General features: G+C 32.7%; 3 protein-coding genes across 6 annotated transcripts in view; 2 read left to right on the forward strand and 1 right to left on the reverse strand.

Moving 5' to 3' along the window:
• The window catches only part of LOC123684973 (organic solute transporter alpha-like protein), a 28,446-nt gene extending 24,048 nt beyond the window's left edge, over positions 1-4,398 (forward strand). For both annotated transcript variants that reach the window (XM_045624513.1, XM_045624512.1), the window contains exon 6: positions 4,167-4,398. In XM_045624513.1, the coding sequence (XP_045480469.1) occupies positions 4,167-4,360 (194 nt within the window). In that variant the 3' untranslated portion in view covers positions 4,361-4,398. The remainder of the gene's footprint in view (positions 1-4,166) is intronic.
• On the reverse strand, positions 4,338-6,011 carry LOC123684972 (thymidylate synthase-like). 3 transcript variants are annotated; one of them, XM_045624510.1, is made up of 3 exons: positions 5,862-6,011; positions 4,747-5,455; positions 4,338-4,690 (listed from the first exon to the last, which is right to left on the reverse strand). In XM_045624510.1, the coding sequence occupies exons 1-3, from the start codon at positions 5,873-5,875 to the stop codon at positions 4,481-4,483; spliced, it is 933 nt and encodes a 310-aa protein (XP_045480466.1). In that variant the 5' UTR covers positions 5,876-6,011; the 3' UTR covers positions 4,338-4,480. The 3 variants fall into 3 exon arrangements, with proteins under 3 accessions (XP_045480466.1, XP_045480465.1, XP_045480467.1); XM_045624509.1 differs by lacking the exon at positions 5,862-6,011 and adding an exon at positions 5,534-5,764 and having other exon boundaries at positions 4,747-5,459; XM_045624511.1 differs by lacking the exon at positions 5,862-6,011 and adding an exon at positions 5,571-5,762.
• A 221-nt stretch (positions 6,012-6,232) lies between these two features.
• LOC123684970 (cyclin-A2) lies at positions 6,233-10,277 on the forward strand. Its single transcript, XM_045624507.1, has 5 exons — positions 6,233-6,554; positions 6,612-7,001; positions 7,624-7,847; positions 8,147-8,354; positions 9,529-10,277. The coding sequence occupies exons 1-5, from the start codon at positions 6,402-6,404 to the stop codon at positions 9,853-9,855; spliced, it is 1,302 nt and encodes a 433-aa protein (XP_045480463.1). The 5' UTR covers positions 6,233-6,401; the 3' UTR covers positions 9,856-10,277.
• Positions 10,278-14,112: the final 3,835 nt, after the last annotated feature.

The raw sequence follows: 14,112 nt of genomic DNA on the forward strand, positions 1-14,112 counted from the left end.
CAGTAGCTTAAATATCTACTTATTTGCAACGTTGCCAATGTTCCTTCGTGTAAAGTCGGTAAGCTCCGACAACGAAACTAAAAGCGTAAAGATAACGAAACGATAACGAAAAAGACGCTTACAGAATACCGCATTCGATTCGCTTAGCTTCGCTTCGTAACGTTATCGCTTTCGTTTGCTATGATAACGAAAGTTACAGAATCCTACCCCTGTAAGCGTCTTTTTCGTTATCGTTTCGTTATCTTTACGCTTTTAGTTTCGTTGTCGGAGCTTACCGACTTTACACGAAGGAACATTGGCAACGTTGCAAATAAGTAGATATTTAAGCTACTGTAGGATTCTGCAGGTTTTGACCTATGAGGTACCTGAGATAATCCCTAATAAGTGCAATGAGATAAGAGTCCCTTTTATGGACTCTAGCTGTAATGTCCTTTGAATAATACACAGTATTTAACTTGAGTATTGTCAGAAATTATATTTTGATTTATGACTCTCATTGGAAGTTAGTTAACAAAGAGTTTCATACCATTTTAAACTGTTTAGTTTTTCATTAAGAATGAATTAGCTAATTGAATACAGCACCTGAATGCAAATATTGAGTATTACAAAAAGTCTTATTTGAGCACTGGAAGAAATTCGAAATGGAAACTCGTTCAGTGGATTATAATTTAAAACCTTCATTCTTTTTCCAGTTACAAAACCTACCCATACTACAAAATAAGTTCGGGGAGTCAACTAATAGTGTGTATAGGTATAAAGAAATATGCATCATGTTTTCAATGATTCAGATCATCGACGAGGAAATTTCAAGAAGAGTTCGTCTAACTCTTACAAGAGAGGAGAATAGATTTCTTCGAGACAGAAGTGATCCATTTAACTTAACGGATGAGAGATTCATAGACGTTTTCCGTTTGTCGAAACATTTAGTTCACGTTCTATTCGATGAATTGAAACCATTTATGAATAATTATTGGAGGAACACGAGAACGCCATTTGAACAGCGAATATTGATAACTCTGAGATTTTTTGCCAGTGGAAATTACCAACGCGGTATTGGACAAGAATATTTGCTAGCAGTAAGTCAACCCATGGTCAGTCGTTGTGTTAGTGAAGTGACTAAATTGATTAACCATGTATTCCAAGGAAGAATTAAATTCCCTAATGATTCTGAGAAGACCCAAAATAAAGGGAATTTTTTTGAAAAATGTGGAATACCAGGAATAATTGGAGCAGTCAACTGTACACACATAAAAATCTTGAAGCCATCAGAAGAAGAGCATTCCTTTTTGAACAGAAAAGGATATCACTCAATTAATTCATACTATTCAATGTAGTCACTATTTCAGCCCATTTTTCTTCATATGTCTTCCTGCCATTAATTCCTTGAAATTTTTTCGTTAATATTTCTGGATTAACTTCCGCGAAATCCAGAAATGTTGACCACTGCAGCGGATTGGTTTTTGCTCTTTTCTCTGAATCCATTCTGCAAATTCAAATAAGAAATAATGTATAACCAGAGTATAACAGCAATTGTTATGCTATTGATTGTAGTGTTCACAAAATATATTGCTTAAAATTTACCTTCAGAGCTTGATGCTATTCTTAATGATCACAAAAAACAAATGTTAAGCACTCGAAGAAAATCTGACTGGAACCTCGTTCAACAGAGAAAAGCACTTGAAGATATTTCGAAATTAAAAAGGAACTTAACTTAATATTAAGAATTGTGATATTGTGAAGCAAAACATTCAAAATTATAACCTCGAAATCGAAATCATTCAAGTGTCATAATAAGACGCTTAAGACTTGGTCACGTGGTAAAAGTAAACCAATCAAAAACGTCGTCGGACTTTTCGTAATGACAACGAAACCTAAAATGTTTCGTTATCGTCATGAGGTCGTTCTTTGCTTCGGCAAACACGACTATTGCCGAATCCCTTTACAGAATACCGAACCGAGCAAAACTGTCGTTTCGTCACGTTTTCGCTTCGCTTTGCCGTTACAGAATCCCACCACTGAGCGCATAAATAAACATCCAGTATCTCGGCTCACTTCCCAGGGCTTTAGAGATCCTCAGTTTAGGTCCATATACCCCAATGCCAGAACCTCTCTCTGATTTCGATCCATCGGTGAACCATATGGATGACTTTTTGTCCAAACGATTTACGAAACTTATTGCACTATGACGGTCAGTTATGACTGTTTCAAAATCGAAGATGATTGGCATAACACGAAGGGGTAATCACTCCGTCAAAAAGAAACATCGATTTCGGAAATCATGAAGATTTCGGATGATTGGAAATGATTTCTTGATACTTGGAATTATATTAAAATTAGAAGAATATTCATTTCAGTATTGAAAAGGATACATAGACAGGCTCAATATTTATTAAGAATACGTGAATAATCGTTTAACGTCTGTATGTTCATAAATGGAATTAATTTCACGGCATTCAGACAATTTTTCAATTCTGAAAAAAGAACCTCCCCGAGCGGGACTCGAACCCGTAACCTCCGAATAACTAGTTTGAGTTCAAGTTCGGAGGTACTTTTTTCAGAATTGAAAAATTGTCTGAATGTCGTAATAGTTATTTATAATACAAGTGCAGAAGGCATTGATATTCTTCCACGAGTTCAAAATTCAAAAACGAGCCACGAAGTGGCGAGTTTTGGAATGAACGAGTGGTAGAATGAGCCTTCTGTACGAGTATTATACATTATTTTCTCTAATTCATTGCATTTTCATTGAAATTAATGAAATATTTCCATGAATATATTTTAGCGATTTTTGCATTGAAAAATGTTGGTTGGCAGAACTGATTTCTTTAAGGCAAATTGATGAATTGACAGATAAAGCCGTGGCGGAAAGTTCGGAGTACCAACATAGAATAATAAAATATAACCATGAAAACTGTACTTTTCTGATATATTCTCGCACGATTTTGTTCTACAAGATGTGGAAGAATGAACGGAATAACCACAGAATTAGAGAAAATTAATTTCATTTATAAAAAATATTTTATCTTCGAAAATGTTGAACAGATAATAAATATATTAGATTTTCAACTCCTAACAGAAACAATATCAGCAAATGTTCTATTTGTCAGATTGGTAATTTGGATAATTCGTAAATTTTATAGCAATATATGAATCATCAACCAATAACTGATAACTATTCCAAATTTCAGTTGTCAGCATAGAAAATAACCACAAAATATGTTCGAGGAATTCATAATTCGTGTTTGAGCATATTTTTCTCGTTTTTTTTTTATTGCTGTCAATGAATTATTTCATATATTAGCATATTCTTACCATCTCATAGACGTTCACTGTGTTTTGAGAAGATTTTATAATAATTCACAATTTTCACGAGATACCTAGCTCTATTCTGAATAGATCAATTTTTCGATCTTTGTCCAATTTCAAAAATTCATAAAAAAAGAATGTTAGATGTGACAACTTTAAGTGATACCGCATATTAAAGCAGAAATTTATGCTCTTTTCGAGAATACTAAACAATGATTTCAAATTCGAAATACAAAGTAATATTTCTAACCTGAACACTTTAAATGAGGAATAATGAGTCCTGTCCTGGAATATTGAAGTAACTGATATCTCTCTGACTCAATCTCGGCATGTGTCAATAACATCCCAAATTTCTATAAATTCCACCGACGAGTTTGGTTCTTATGTTGATTTCATTATTTCCATGAATATGAAAATCCCCATGAAGCTTTCCAAGGAAAGACAGAAATTATTTTTTTTTCGTCAATCCGTACTAACCTAGCCCTACTCTACCTCTGATAAGGGTATGTACAGTTACTTCCGGGACACCTGTATATTCGACCCCGATCTCCTTTGTATCGTCAAATTCAATGACCGCTTAGTTACGAAATCCGAAACAATATCTTCATCAGTATCTCTATCAGAGTCATTGAAATCGTAAATTTCAAATTTGCCCTTTTCCTAGTCTACAAACTTTTTCTAAATACTTCTACTTGATTAACTCAAGAAAAGAAAATCGTGATAAGGGATTTATTCAAGGGGGAGCGCACAGTACCAAATTCACACGAAAATGAAAAAAAAAAGGAAATTTTACTTACTGATGCACCCTTCATTAGGAGTGAAGATTGCAATATATTTGTTTTAATTCATTGAATTTTCAGTGATACATAACACTTTAATGATTGTTGAAATGGTACTGTTGTCCTTTGTTGCCAATAAATTATATAAGAGAGAACTGCCACAAAACAGATTGAAAGAGATTAAGACTGTAGGTACATCTATGGATTTTCATAATAAATTGAAAATAACCACGGGCCAAATAAACAAAGGTGCAGATCTTAGTGATTTAATATAAAAATAAGTGTAAATACATCAATAAAACCTTAAACTAAAGATTTTTTTCTTTCATTGATGAACAGTCAATTACAGTTACACTACTATAAAATATTATAATATAAAATTAATAGTTGTCCCTTCAAACAGCCATTACCATGTTAATTTTTGGGTGAGGTTTGTAATTTATTAGTTCGAAATCATCAAAAGTGAAGTCTTCAATTTTTTCCACTTTCCTCTTAATTTTTAATGTAGGAAAAGGCCTTGGTTCTCTTTGTAGTTGAACTTTAAGAGCTTCTATGTGATTTAAGTAAACATGGCTATCCCCCATTGAATGTATGAATTCTCCAGGCTGAAAATATTCTCTTCATTCAATCAAATAAACCACAAACAACCCCAAATACTCACTTTCAAATCTGTTATGTGGGCTATTATATTGGTAAGAAGTGCGTAACTAGCAATGTTGAAAGGTACGCCAAGGCCCATATCTGCAGATCTTTGATATAATAAACAGGACAATTCTCCATTGGCTACATAGAACTGGACGAGGCAATGACAAGGTGGCAAAGCCATTTTAGGTAGGTCAATTGGGTTCCAAGAACACATTATCATTCTACGATCATTTGGATTGCTTCTTAAGGTTTCTATTATTTTCATCAGTTGATCAATACCTTGTCCTGTGTAATCTGAATACATGTCTTTATATTCTGCGCCAAAATGTCTCCACTGGAAACCATAAACAGGTCCTAAGTCTCCTTCCACTCTATGAGGGAGACCAATGGAGTCTAAATACTCTCTGGTACTGTTGGCATCCCATATATTAACATTTTTTTCTCTTAATTTTAATGCATTTGTGCTTCCTCTTATAAACCATAAGAGTTCCTCTACCACTGCTCTCCAAAAAACTCTTTTAGTAGTCAGTAATGGAAAGCTTTCATTAAGTGTATACCTCATTTGTGCCCCAAATATTGATAAGGTACCAACACCGGTTCGATCACTTTTTTTTACTCCCTTATTAAGAATATTTTTAATATGATTGAGATACTGATATTCCTCGTGGTCTTCAATTTTATGGAATCCATTTTTAATTTTATTTTCGTTACCATTAATATAATTTCTGAAGAAAAATCATTATCAATAGGTAGTTATTTATTTTTTTGCTAGTATGGATCATAAGATACAAGGTAAATAATTATTCTGACATTGAAAATTAGGAATGAAGGTGAACTGACCATAAGATGATCAATTGTGGAGTATATCTTAAAAAAGACCCTCATTTGAGTTTTAGAATCCCAATCAACTGACATGATATTAAAGTTATTTGATACTTTGCTGCTTATTGATCAAATGAGTGTTTTCGATGTTTTCAACACACATTTTTCAGAACACTTGAATTTTCGAAAAAAAAAAAATTATACTTCTCAATGTAAAATTTTTAATAGGTTAGTTCGTCACAAGCTTCAAAGATTAATAAGTAAGTGAAATATTAGAATGAATATTATGAATTAAAGTTAAGTACTTACTTTTCGATTTGCATTTTTTCAATGTTTATGATAATATCCAAATAAAAAAAATGAAGGAAAATATATTAAATATGCCTTTTTTCACATTTCCCTCCAGTTATTTAATTTACGCGGGAAAACTGTAAGATCATAGAAAATATTTCTTCATTCTTGATTTGATTCAATGGCATCTTCTCATATAATGATAATAATTTTAATATTAACTACTTTATTTCCATGAAATGGTATTTCCATATAATACTATGAAATCACTTGATTGAATAAAATTCTCAATTTAATTATGAACTGAATAATAAATGTATACGGTTTGTCTAGAATACGTCAAAAAATTCTATACTCAATTTAAAAACATTAATCTATGTTCTTTAAATGTCAATGAAATTAACCGCCATTCAGCTTTTAGATTTTGTCGTTACTCGTTATTTGTTGGGGATGGATATTTAGGGAGTTCGTACTGTTTTTACTTCTTCGGTTTGATTTTCCGCCATTTTAAGCACATTAAACTTGTGAATAAATTTTAACCTTTCTCGAACAGAACCAATGGCCACTTTCAAAATTAGTCAAGATAAAGAGAATCGTATTCAATTTTCTCACAAACAAGATACTATGGCCACCCAAAAACAACGGTCAGTTTTGGGATTATTAGACGGCAATAAAGTTGGAGAGAAAGTTGATAAAGGAGCACAAAAGCCGGTATGTTAATTTTGTAATATCTTAAATTTAAAAACGATAATGTCTATCGTCTTTTAGGTATTTGGAGTAAGACGTGATAATGTTTTATCTAACACCTATGCAGTTCCACAACAACCACAGCAAAATCGTCGTAATTTTTTTCTTCCCGTTGCACAGTTTCAAGCTTTCAAAGTGTATGAAGATAGTCCAGATCAGGAATCAACAGATCAGAAGCCATTAGATGAAAAAATGAATGAAGTTGTAGTAATTGAGGAAGTTCCTCTGAAAGTGGAAGAAGTTAAGGAGGAGAAGAAAGCTTACTCTTTATCTGATTTGCGCCTGCCTCAAAGGTCTCCTAAATTGGATGAAACCTACTCTGATGTTAGTTTTAATGTAACGGACAAGCCTGATGAAGCAGAAGTTGTAGAATATCAGACCGATATATACCAGTATATGAGGTTTATTGAGGTAGTTATTTATTTATTTTTTTTTGCTAGATTGTGCACATAGTTTATTCATTCAATATATTAACAAAAACAGTAATCTGTGAATTTAAGTTATTATTATAAGGTCAATCTGTTAGATTTTAATAACCGTTGGTCGCAGAAAATTGACTTTCTGTCCTAATTCTACTACATTCTTAAAACACCTAAATAATTTTTCAAGCTGGCAACGTAGCTACGAACGCTAGATGATCTCTCAAGGTCACTTGTAGATTTGGCAAGATTACTGTGAAAGTTTTTTTTTATTTTGAATATTTAAATCTGTTTTGTATCCAATTTTTCAGAATTCTTATGGCGGGTTTCATAAAATTCTCAACGTGATTATTTTCTTGATAAAATAATTTCTGTGTTCAATTGCAGTTCATTTTTGACACATCCATAGATTTCAAACTACTATCAACTAGTTGATCAGTCAAAGTTTTATGAAACCCGTCGTTAAAGTTAAGTACGTTTTACTGTTTTTTGCTGGAATAGAAATGAACAAAAGACCACCAGCTTTTCATTAGTGATTTGTGTATAGAAATGAGTAGCTGCATCTGCATGTCTATATATCTCAGTATCTTTCATTAATTTTTCTTATTCCACAGCGTAAGAACAGACCAAAACCTGGATACATGAAGAAGCAACCAGACATCAGTCATAATATGAGGACCATTCTTGTTGATTGGCTGGTAGAAGTTGCAGAGGAGTATAGGTTGCATACTGAAACATTGTATTTAGCCATATATTTCATTGATAGGTTCCTCAGTTACATGTCTGTAGTTAGGTCAAAATTACAGCTTGTTGGAACTGCTGCCATGTACATTGCTGCGTAAGTTTTTGATGAGAATACATTCTATAGTTCGAGATTAGTTCGCCTACTTTCCTTCTGGCAACTCATGTTATACGAATCAACCTAGCTCACGAGGTTGTAGAGTTGATTAGATGAGTTGAAGTAATCTCGGATTACTTTGAAGTTTTAGATTAGTTCAAAAGAATGCTATTAATATTGGAATAGTTTTCATTGTTTATTTTTATCATCATGTTAGGGTAGGCCAATTTTCTTTTGATATTCTTGTTTAACCTCTAGTACTAGTAGTCTTTTTATTAAATTTCTCCTTTGAATTTTAGGAAATACGAAGAAGTATACCCACCTGATATTACTGAATTTGTATACATCACTGATGATACTTACACAAGAAGGCAACTCATAAGAATGGAACATTTGATTCTGAAAGTGTTGCAGTTTGATCTAACAACACCTTCACCTTGTTCATTCATTAAAATGATGTCAATATTGGTTAAAGGTGATGAATCCAAAGTTATTGATTTAGCTATGGTGAGTAATGATTCAGATTTTATTTCAGTAGCAATTCTAATGTGGTATGTAAAACCATAATATACTATTTGACACTATGAAAAATGTCAACTCGTTCGTTAATGATTGAGTTAGGGTGTAAATATCCTAACTTATGTTGATGTCAATTTGGAATGAATACTATCTAAAATTCCTTCAATTGGAGTCCTGCCACCAAAAGTAGTGGTAAATTGTGTAATTCTTTGGAATTTACGAAAATGTCTAATATCCCAAAAAAATCACTAAATTTATGGAAATCAAATCAAAACATACATAAAACATAAACAAATGAAAAATCTGTGAGGCGCAGTCTTCACCCCACCTCAATATAACAAAATAAAAAAAAATTATGAAAGTATATTATTAAATACAAAAAAGTGTTACTTTTCATGACGAGCCATGTAAAGTCACTTCTCCGAATGAAATATATTACTTTTTTTTAAAATGTTAAAATTCATAAAAATCTGTAGATCCAACTTGAAATGAAATTCATATTAAAGACTGCTAAATATTTATTGATTAATTGATCCATAGAAAATTTGCCTAGGTCCTTTTGTCATACTAAACTAATTTTGACAGACATGAAGTATAATAGTTGATAGTTATCATTGCTACACAACATTTTTCCTTCCAGCAGAGGAAAAGTAGAACTTTTTGAGGATCTTGTCAGTCAAAATATGACGTTGCTATTGTATGTTTGAAAAAAAAAAATTTTCTGAACCGTCCTAATGTCCTTTATCCACGGGTACCATATTATTCATTCATTATGCCACACTGTATGGTATTTGCTGGTTTATAATTCAAAGTGATGATGACTCAATGTTTTGACGGATTATATGGATTCTACTTCTTTTATTGAAACAAAACATCTACTTTTATGTGCCCAGCAAATGCCACCAAAAAGTTTGAGAGGAATTGAAAGATCAATCAAATAGGTTATTCAAATGTGAAATATCTGTTTCACATTTTCATATTACCTCTTATCCAATTGTAAAGCTGTATTGAGTTCAATTTAGCATTTTTCTGCCATGTAAAATATCGATAGAAGTTTTGTAAAGCCTCAAAAGATTCATGTATACATTTTTCGGTATATTTAGTGAAACTACTATATTATTATTTTAAATAATGTATTACTAAAGTTGTCTCTAATTTTCAGTACATATGCGAATTAGGACTTTTGGAGGCTGAACCTTTCCTAGAGTTTCTCCCATCTGTTCTTGGTGCATCCTCTATTGCATTGGCTCAGTATACTCTTGGAAAAGATGTTTGGTCAGAAGAGTTTGTAGACGGGACCGGTTTCAAACTTGAACAATTGACCAAGTGCATAACCTTTTTAGATGATATTCACAGAAAAGCACCAAATATGACACAGAAAGCAATTCAAGAAAAGTACAAGTCACCAAAATATCATGGTGTGTCTAAAATCTTGCCTAGGGAATTTAGTATGGTAGAAGTTCCATCAATTGAAACAGACCAAAAATAGGAACAAGGATTTAATTGAGTAACGCTTAGGATTTTGCCTATGATTTTTTCATGTGCCTTAGGACATTACTTTATTAATTTATCATTTTTAGGTTTTACCTTTTTGTATCCGAAAGATACTTTTGACTCAACTGCATGTTTTTTCTTTTTCAAATTGGAATAAATGACGTTTGCATTTTTTTTTTTAATTATAGAATTGTTTTCTACAAGTCACATATTGTTATAAATATGTTATTAAAATCTGTTAAAAATGTTATATCTTTTGTATTATACTGGAACATCTTTCTGACATAAAATTTTTGCTGAAGTTAGTCATGAAAACCTTTGTGTTGTAAATATTATTTATTTTATACTACAGATTTTTAGAACTAAGTTTTGAGAGTAGGAAATTGTATGTTATTCTAATAAAAAAAAAACAAGGACTATTTTTGTTTTCAGTTATATATTAAAATTTTCTGATTGCTTTTTGTGTTGTCAGATCAATATATGTAAGTCTCAAGGTTTTATTTTCGCATGGTTGAACTAAATTGCTTTACACGTCCTTAAGCCAGGGCGCATATTGAAACGCAGCCCCGATGCCAGACACTGCTAAATACTGCATTTGGATAATATATACCTTGGATTCACATACGCATATTGGACTTCGGTATTCTTTGTATTGAAGCTCGGGGGTTGTTGTAAAACAGACATTTCTATTAATGACCTGAAGTAGGTCTAACATCTGGGTGGGAATTTTGTGGGCACCTAGATAAAAGGGAAGTTGTTTTGATTCAATAAGTTTAAAATGTTTGAATACCTCGATTTCTGCACTGAATCTGATTTAAAGCCGAACTGAAAACTATATCTGAATATTTTGAGTATGATTTCATTCAGAGAATACAGGTGTACAATAAATTCCTAGAGAGGTTGAGGGTTTTCAATTTTAAATTATTGTAATTTATAGGTGTAGTCATGGAAGGTAAGATTATTTCATGAATTTTAAGCTTTTCGAGAATCTGAAGTTCGTATGAAACTATATACAATCCAAATAGGAGAACAACCTAGCAAGCATGCACACCTATGCGAAAATAATGAGACACGATTATTAGTATGAATCTGAAAGTGACAATTTCTCGGAAGAAGTTTTACTACTTAACGCCGTTAATTTCCATCCCGCAAAAGTTTCTTTCCCGCGTCTATCTGTTCATACCTTAACTCTTAGTAGACGTTTTCTGTCAAATCTGACAATTTTCCTAAGCTCCACTTATCACCGTTAATCCGAATCTTAGAACAATAATTTATCTACATTCTATTCTAAGATCTTTTTTCTTCGGTTCAAATTTAGAGTGATTTAAAATCCGCTTAGCGGTCGGTACTAGGTGGAATGCTTAAGCAATTTGAATAAAGCTTATGGGTTGGAATCCTCTAGTTCATAAAACCATATTTTATTAAAAAAACTCAAAAAATTGGATATTTTCCATGCGCTCAAGTAAAAGAAAACATTTGATTGGCTCTTTCTGGTTTACAACAAATGCCTAATATTGATTTAACAATATTTGCAATATGATTTCGCAGGGCCTGCCATCTATCGTTAATATTTAACGAAATGGTTTGCCTATAGATTCCTTCAATACATGTAGGTCGATTGTGAGCATAGACCATAGACCTTAGAACATTAATAAGAGGAATGGAAATCGCCATGTAACCATAAACCTAATATCATTACATTATTATATTATTATTATTGATATCACCTAATTTGATATTAGGTCTATGCTTGTAACTGAAGAATTTGTTTTGATGCCAACATTCGCAGCTCCTTGTCTGACCGGCGTCTATGGCAGTGGCGTAACATATTTTGATTTATTTCGAAATAATCAATTGGTGCTCAAAAATAGTTTAGAGTGTGATTTATTTATGAAAATTCTTTCGTAATTAGAAAAGGACGAAAAGGTCAATGTTTTTCTCAGTAAGCGCGTTCGGCAATAGCATCCGAGAGCGGACGGATTTTTTAGTCACGTGACCACAGATATGTCGGATTTTACAGATTTATCTGTAATAAACGAACGGTACAGAGTAAGATGCATCTTAGTACAGAGCATCCTGAGCTTCAGCTGTTATGTCAGTTCTTTGATATATGCAAGTGGCGCCCTTCGTGGCTAAATGAAATGAAATCATTAGTAAAACATAATCAATATTCATAATATACACTTTTACTTGCCTGCTGAAGAGGCGTTAGAAATTTATGCTTTTTTTAACTATACTAAGAAGTTTTGAATTGATTTTGTTTTCAATATTGAAAAATACGGAAAAATTCTGAAGGTATGGACTTTAATATTATTAATTATTTACTGCAAGAAATCCACAAATTCATTGATATGTAATTGGTTGCCACAATTCATATTACAATAAGAAAAAGTAGCTCGAGAAAAAAGGAAAGATATGGATTATTAGTGCGAGAAGAGTTTGATAAGAATATTTGAGAAATGATAGCAAATGTCTCTCATCTAAAACTTATTGTAGTGCTGATCATACTTTGAGAGAAATGGCAACCTAAAGTATTCCATAAAATATGCAGTGCTCATTTTGTGTGAAACGTGAGGAATAATGGTCATGAGAGAACTTCATTTAACCCAAAGATTTGTAGAGGTTAGTTTAAATTATGTTACGTTTATCTAATCTCATTCTACTCATTTCAGAAGTATAAAAAACGGATACCTAATTCCTCTACAAAAATGAAAAGATATAAAAGAAAAATGGTCTGATCTAGTAGAAAGTATATTTCCAAGGAGGAATCACTTTTAAAATCTCCATTCGTTTTATGAAGACAAACTCGCTCTGCTCGCCGAAGGGGCTCCGCCCCTTGGACCCCGTCACTATGCCGGTAGATCCTTCACTGGGTATCCGGCTAGAAAATAAAAGCTTTTTTTCCGAAACCTTGTATCGTTAGCTGATTTCAGACGATTCACTCGGTATACTATGCTGGTTCTAGGTTGGAATTCTATATGATTTTTTTCCTAGAATATACCGTTTCGCCCTTGCTCACATGAAAATATTTAATGCAAATCCTAACTTTTCATGACGACAAATCAAGGGCGGTCCTAGCCTTAAATTTTGAGGGGGTTCGCCATTTTGGGCTTCGAGTTTTTCTATGGGACCAAATCCCATATTACACCGATATCAAGCCTAACCTCTCAAAAATATTTATATTTAGATATTCATATGAATATTTATATAAGGCGTACAACTTTGCTTCCGCCGCGGCAACGGCGCGCCGTTTTGCAATAGATGGCTGTATCGGTAAGTGGTAGTAGAAATAAATATAACGTAGATGTCACACAATAAGTTTAGGTATTTGTGAACATAACGCCATCGACATGTTAGTCGATTTGTATCTGCATCATAAAGTTATTCACGATTAGCTGCCATACGTCCCGGTACGCCGGGACATGTCCCGGTTTGGACCATTGAGTCCCCGTGTCCCGGTTAGTTATTCAATTGTCCCGGTCAGTAATTTGACCGTTATGAGATTCATATTTCCTTATATAGTGTAGGTGAGACAAAATTTGTTTTCATGGAATCTCAACGGATTCCAGTAATCATAAATCTGAAATGCTGTTTCCGTTGCTCAAACATTATTTTTCAGAAACCGAAGGATTGAAAATAAAATTATTAAAATTGTTCAAAAAAATAGTCTTATGCAATCACTTTATTTTATATTGAATCCTTAGAGTACCTTAATATTTCCATATAAAATATTTTCGCTGTCAGTGCGGTACTTACTTCGAAGTAAAATAAAGGCGAGTTTTTTTTTAATTCGATAATGAAACTATCGGTTGTCCAGCGCATAGACTTCACAATACTGCTTCCACTTCCGCCGATATGATTTTAATTTCTGTGCATTCTATTGGTCTTAAAATTTTCAAATATTTTTCGATATTTTTTGTAAGGGTCGAACGATGAAAGGTTTTCGTGAGTATGCAGAAACAACTTACAGCAATGTTCTTTCTTATTCTAGAATTCGATGGCTTTCACTAGTTCTAGCTATTGAACGCTTGCTGAAGCTATGGGTGCCATTGAAAAAAAATTTCTTAGCTGAAAAAAAGGCCTTAAAAGCTGTAACCGATTTTTTTTTGACTCTTTATTAGAACTTTATACTCTATTTCTACACAGTCAAGCATTTCTGATTGACAAACCGATTGAAAGTATTGAAAAATCATTAATTACTGTTATTAAAGATTAAAGTAAAAATTAATTGAGAGGATAGGTACTAAGAAAG

The sequence above is a fragment of the Harmonia axyridis genome, chromosome 7 (genome assembly GCF_914767665.1).
Source record: "Harmonia axyridis chromosome 7, icHarAxyr1.1, whole genome shotgun sequence".
Taxonomy (NCBI): Eukaryota; Metazoa; Arthropoda; class Insecta; order Coleoptera; family Coccinellidae; genus Harmonia; species Harmonia axyridis.

Bases quoted from the DNA above. Each gene is read 5' to 3' on its own strand.
- LOC123684972 (XM_045624509.1), bottom strand. From the start codon at position 5,645: ATGTCAGTTGATTGGGATTCTAAAACTCAAATGAGGGTCTTTTTTAAG. The intron at 5,460-5,533 runs TAATTATTTACC...AATGATTTTTCT, and splicing joins CCTAATTTTCAATGTCAGAA to TCAGAAATTATATTAATGGT. The intron at 4,691-4,746 runs GTGAGTATTTGG...GAATATTTTCAG, and splicing joins CCCACATAACAGATTTGAAA to CCTGGAGAATTCATACATTC.
- LOC123684970 (XM_045624507.1), top strand. From the start codon at position 6,402: ATGGCCACTTTCAAAATTAGTCAAGATAAAGAGAATCGTATTCAATTT. The intron at 6,555-6,611 runs GTATGTTAATTT...ATCGTCTTTTAG, and splicing joins ATAAAGGAGCACAAAAGCCG to GTATTTGGAGTAAGACGTGA. The intron at 8,355-9,528 runs GTGAGTAATGAT...TCTAATTTTCAG, and splicing joins AAGTTATTGATTTAGCTATG to TACATATGCGAATTAGGACT.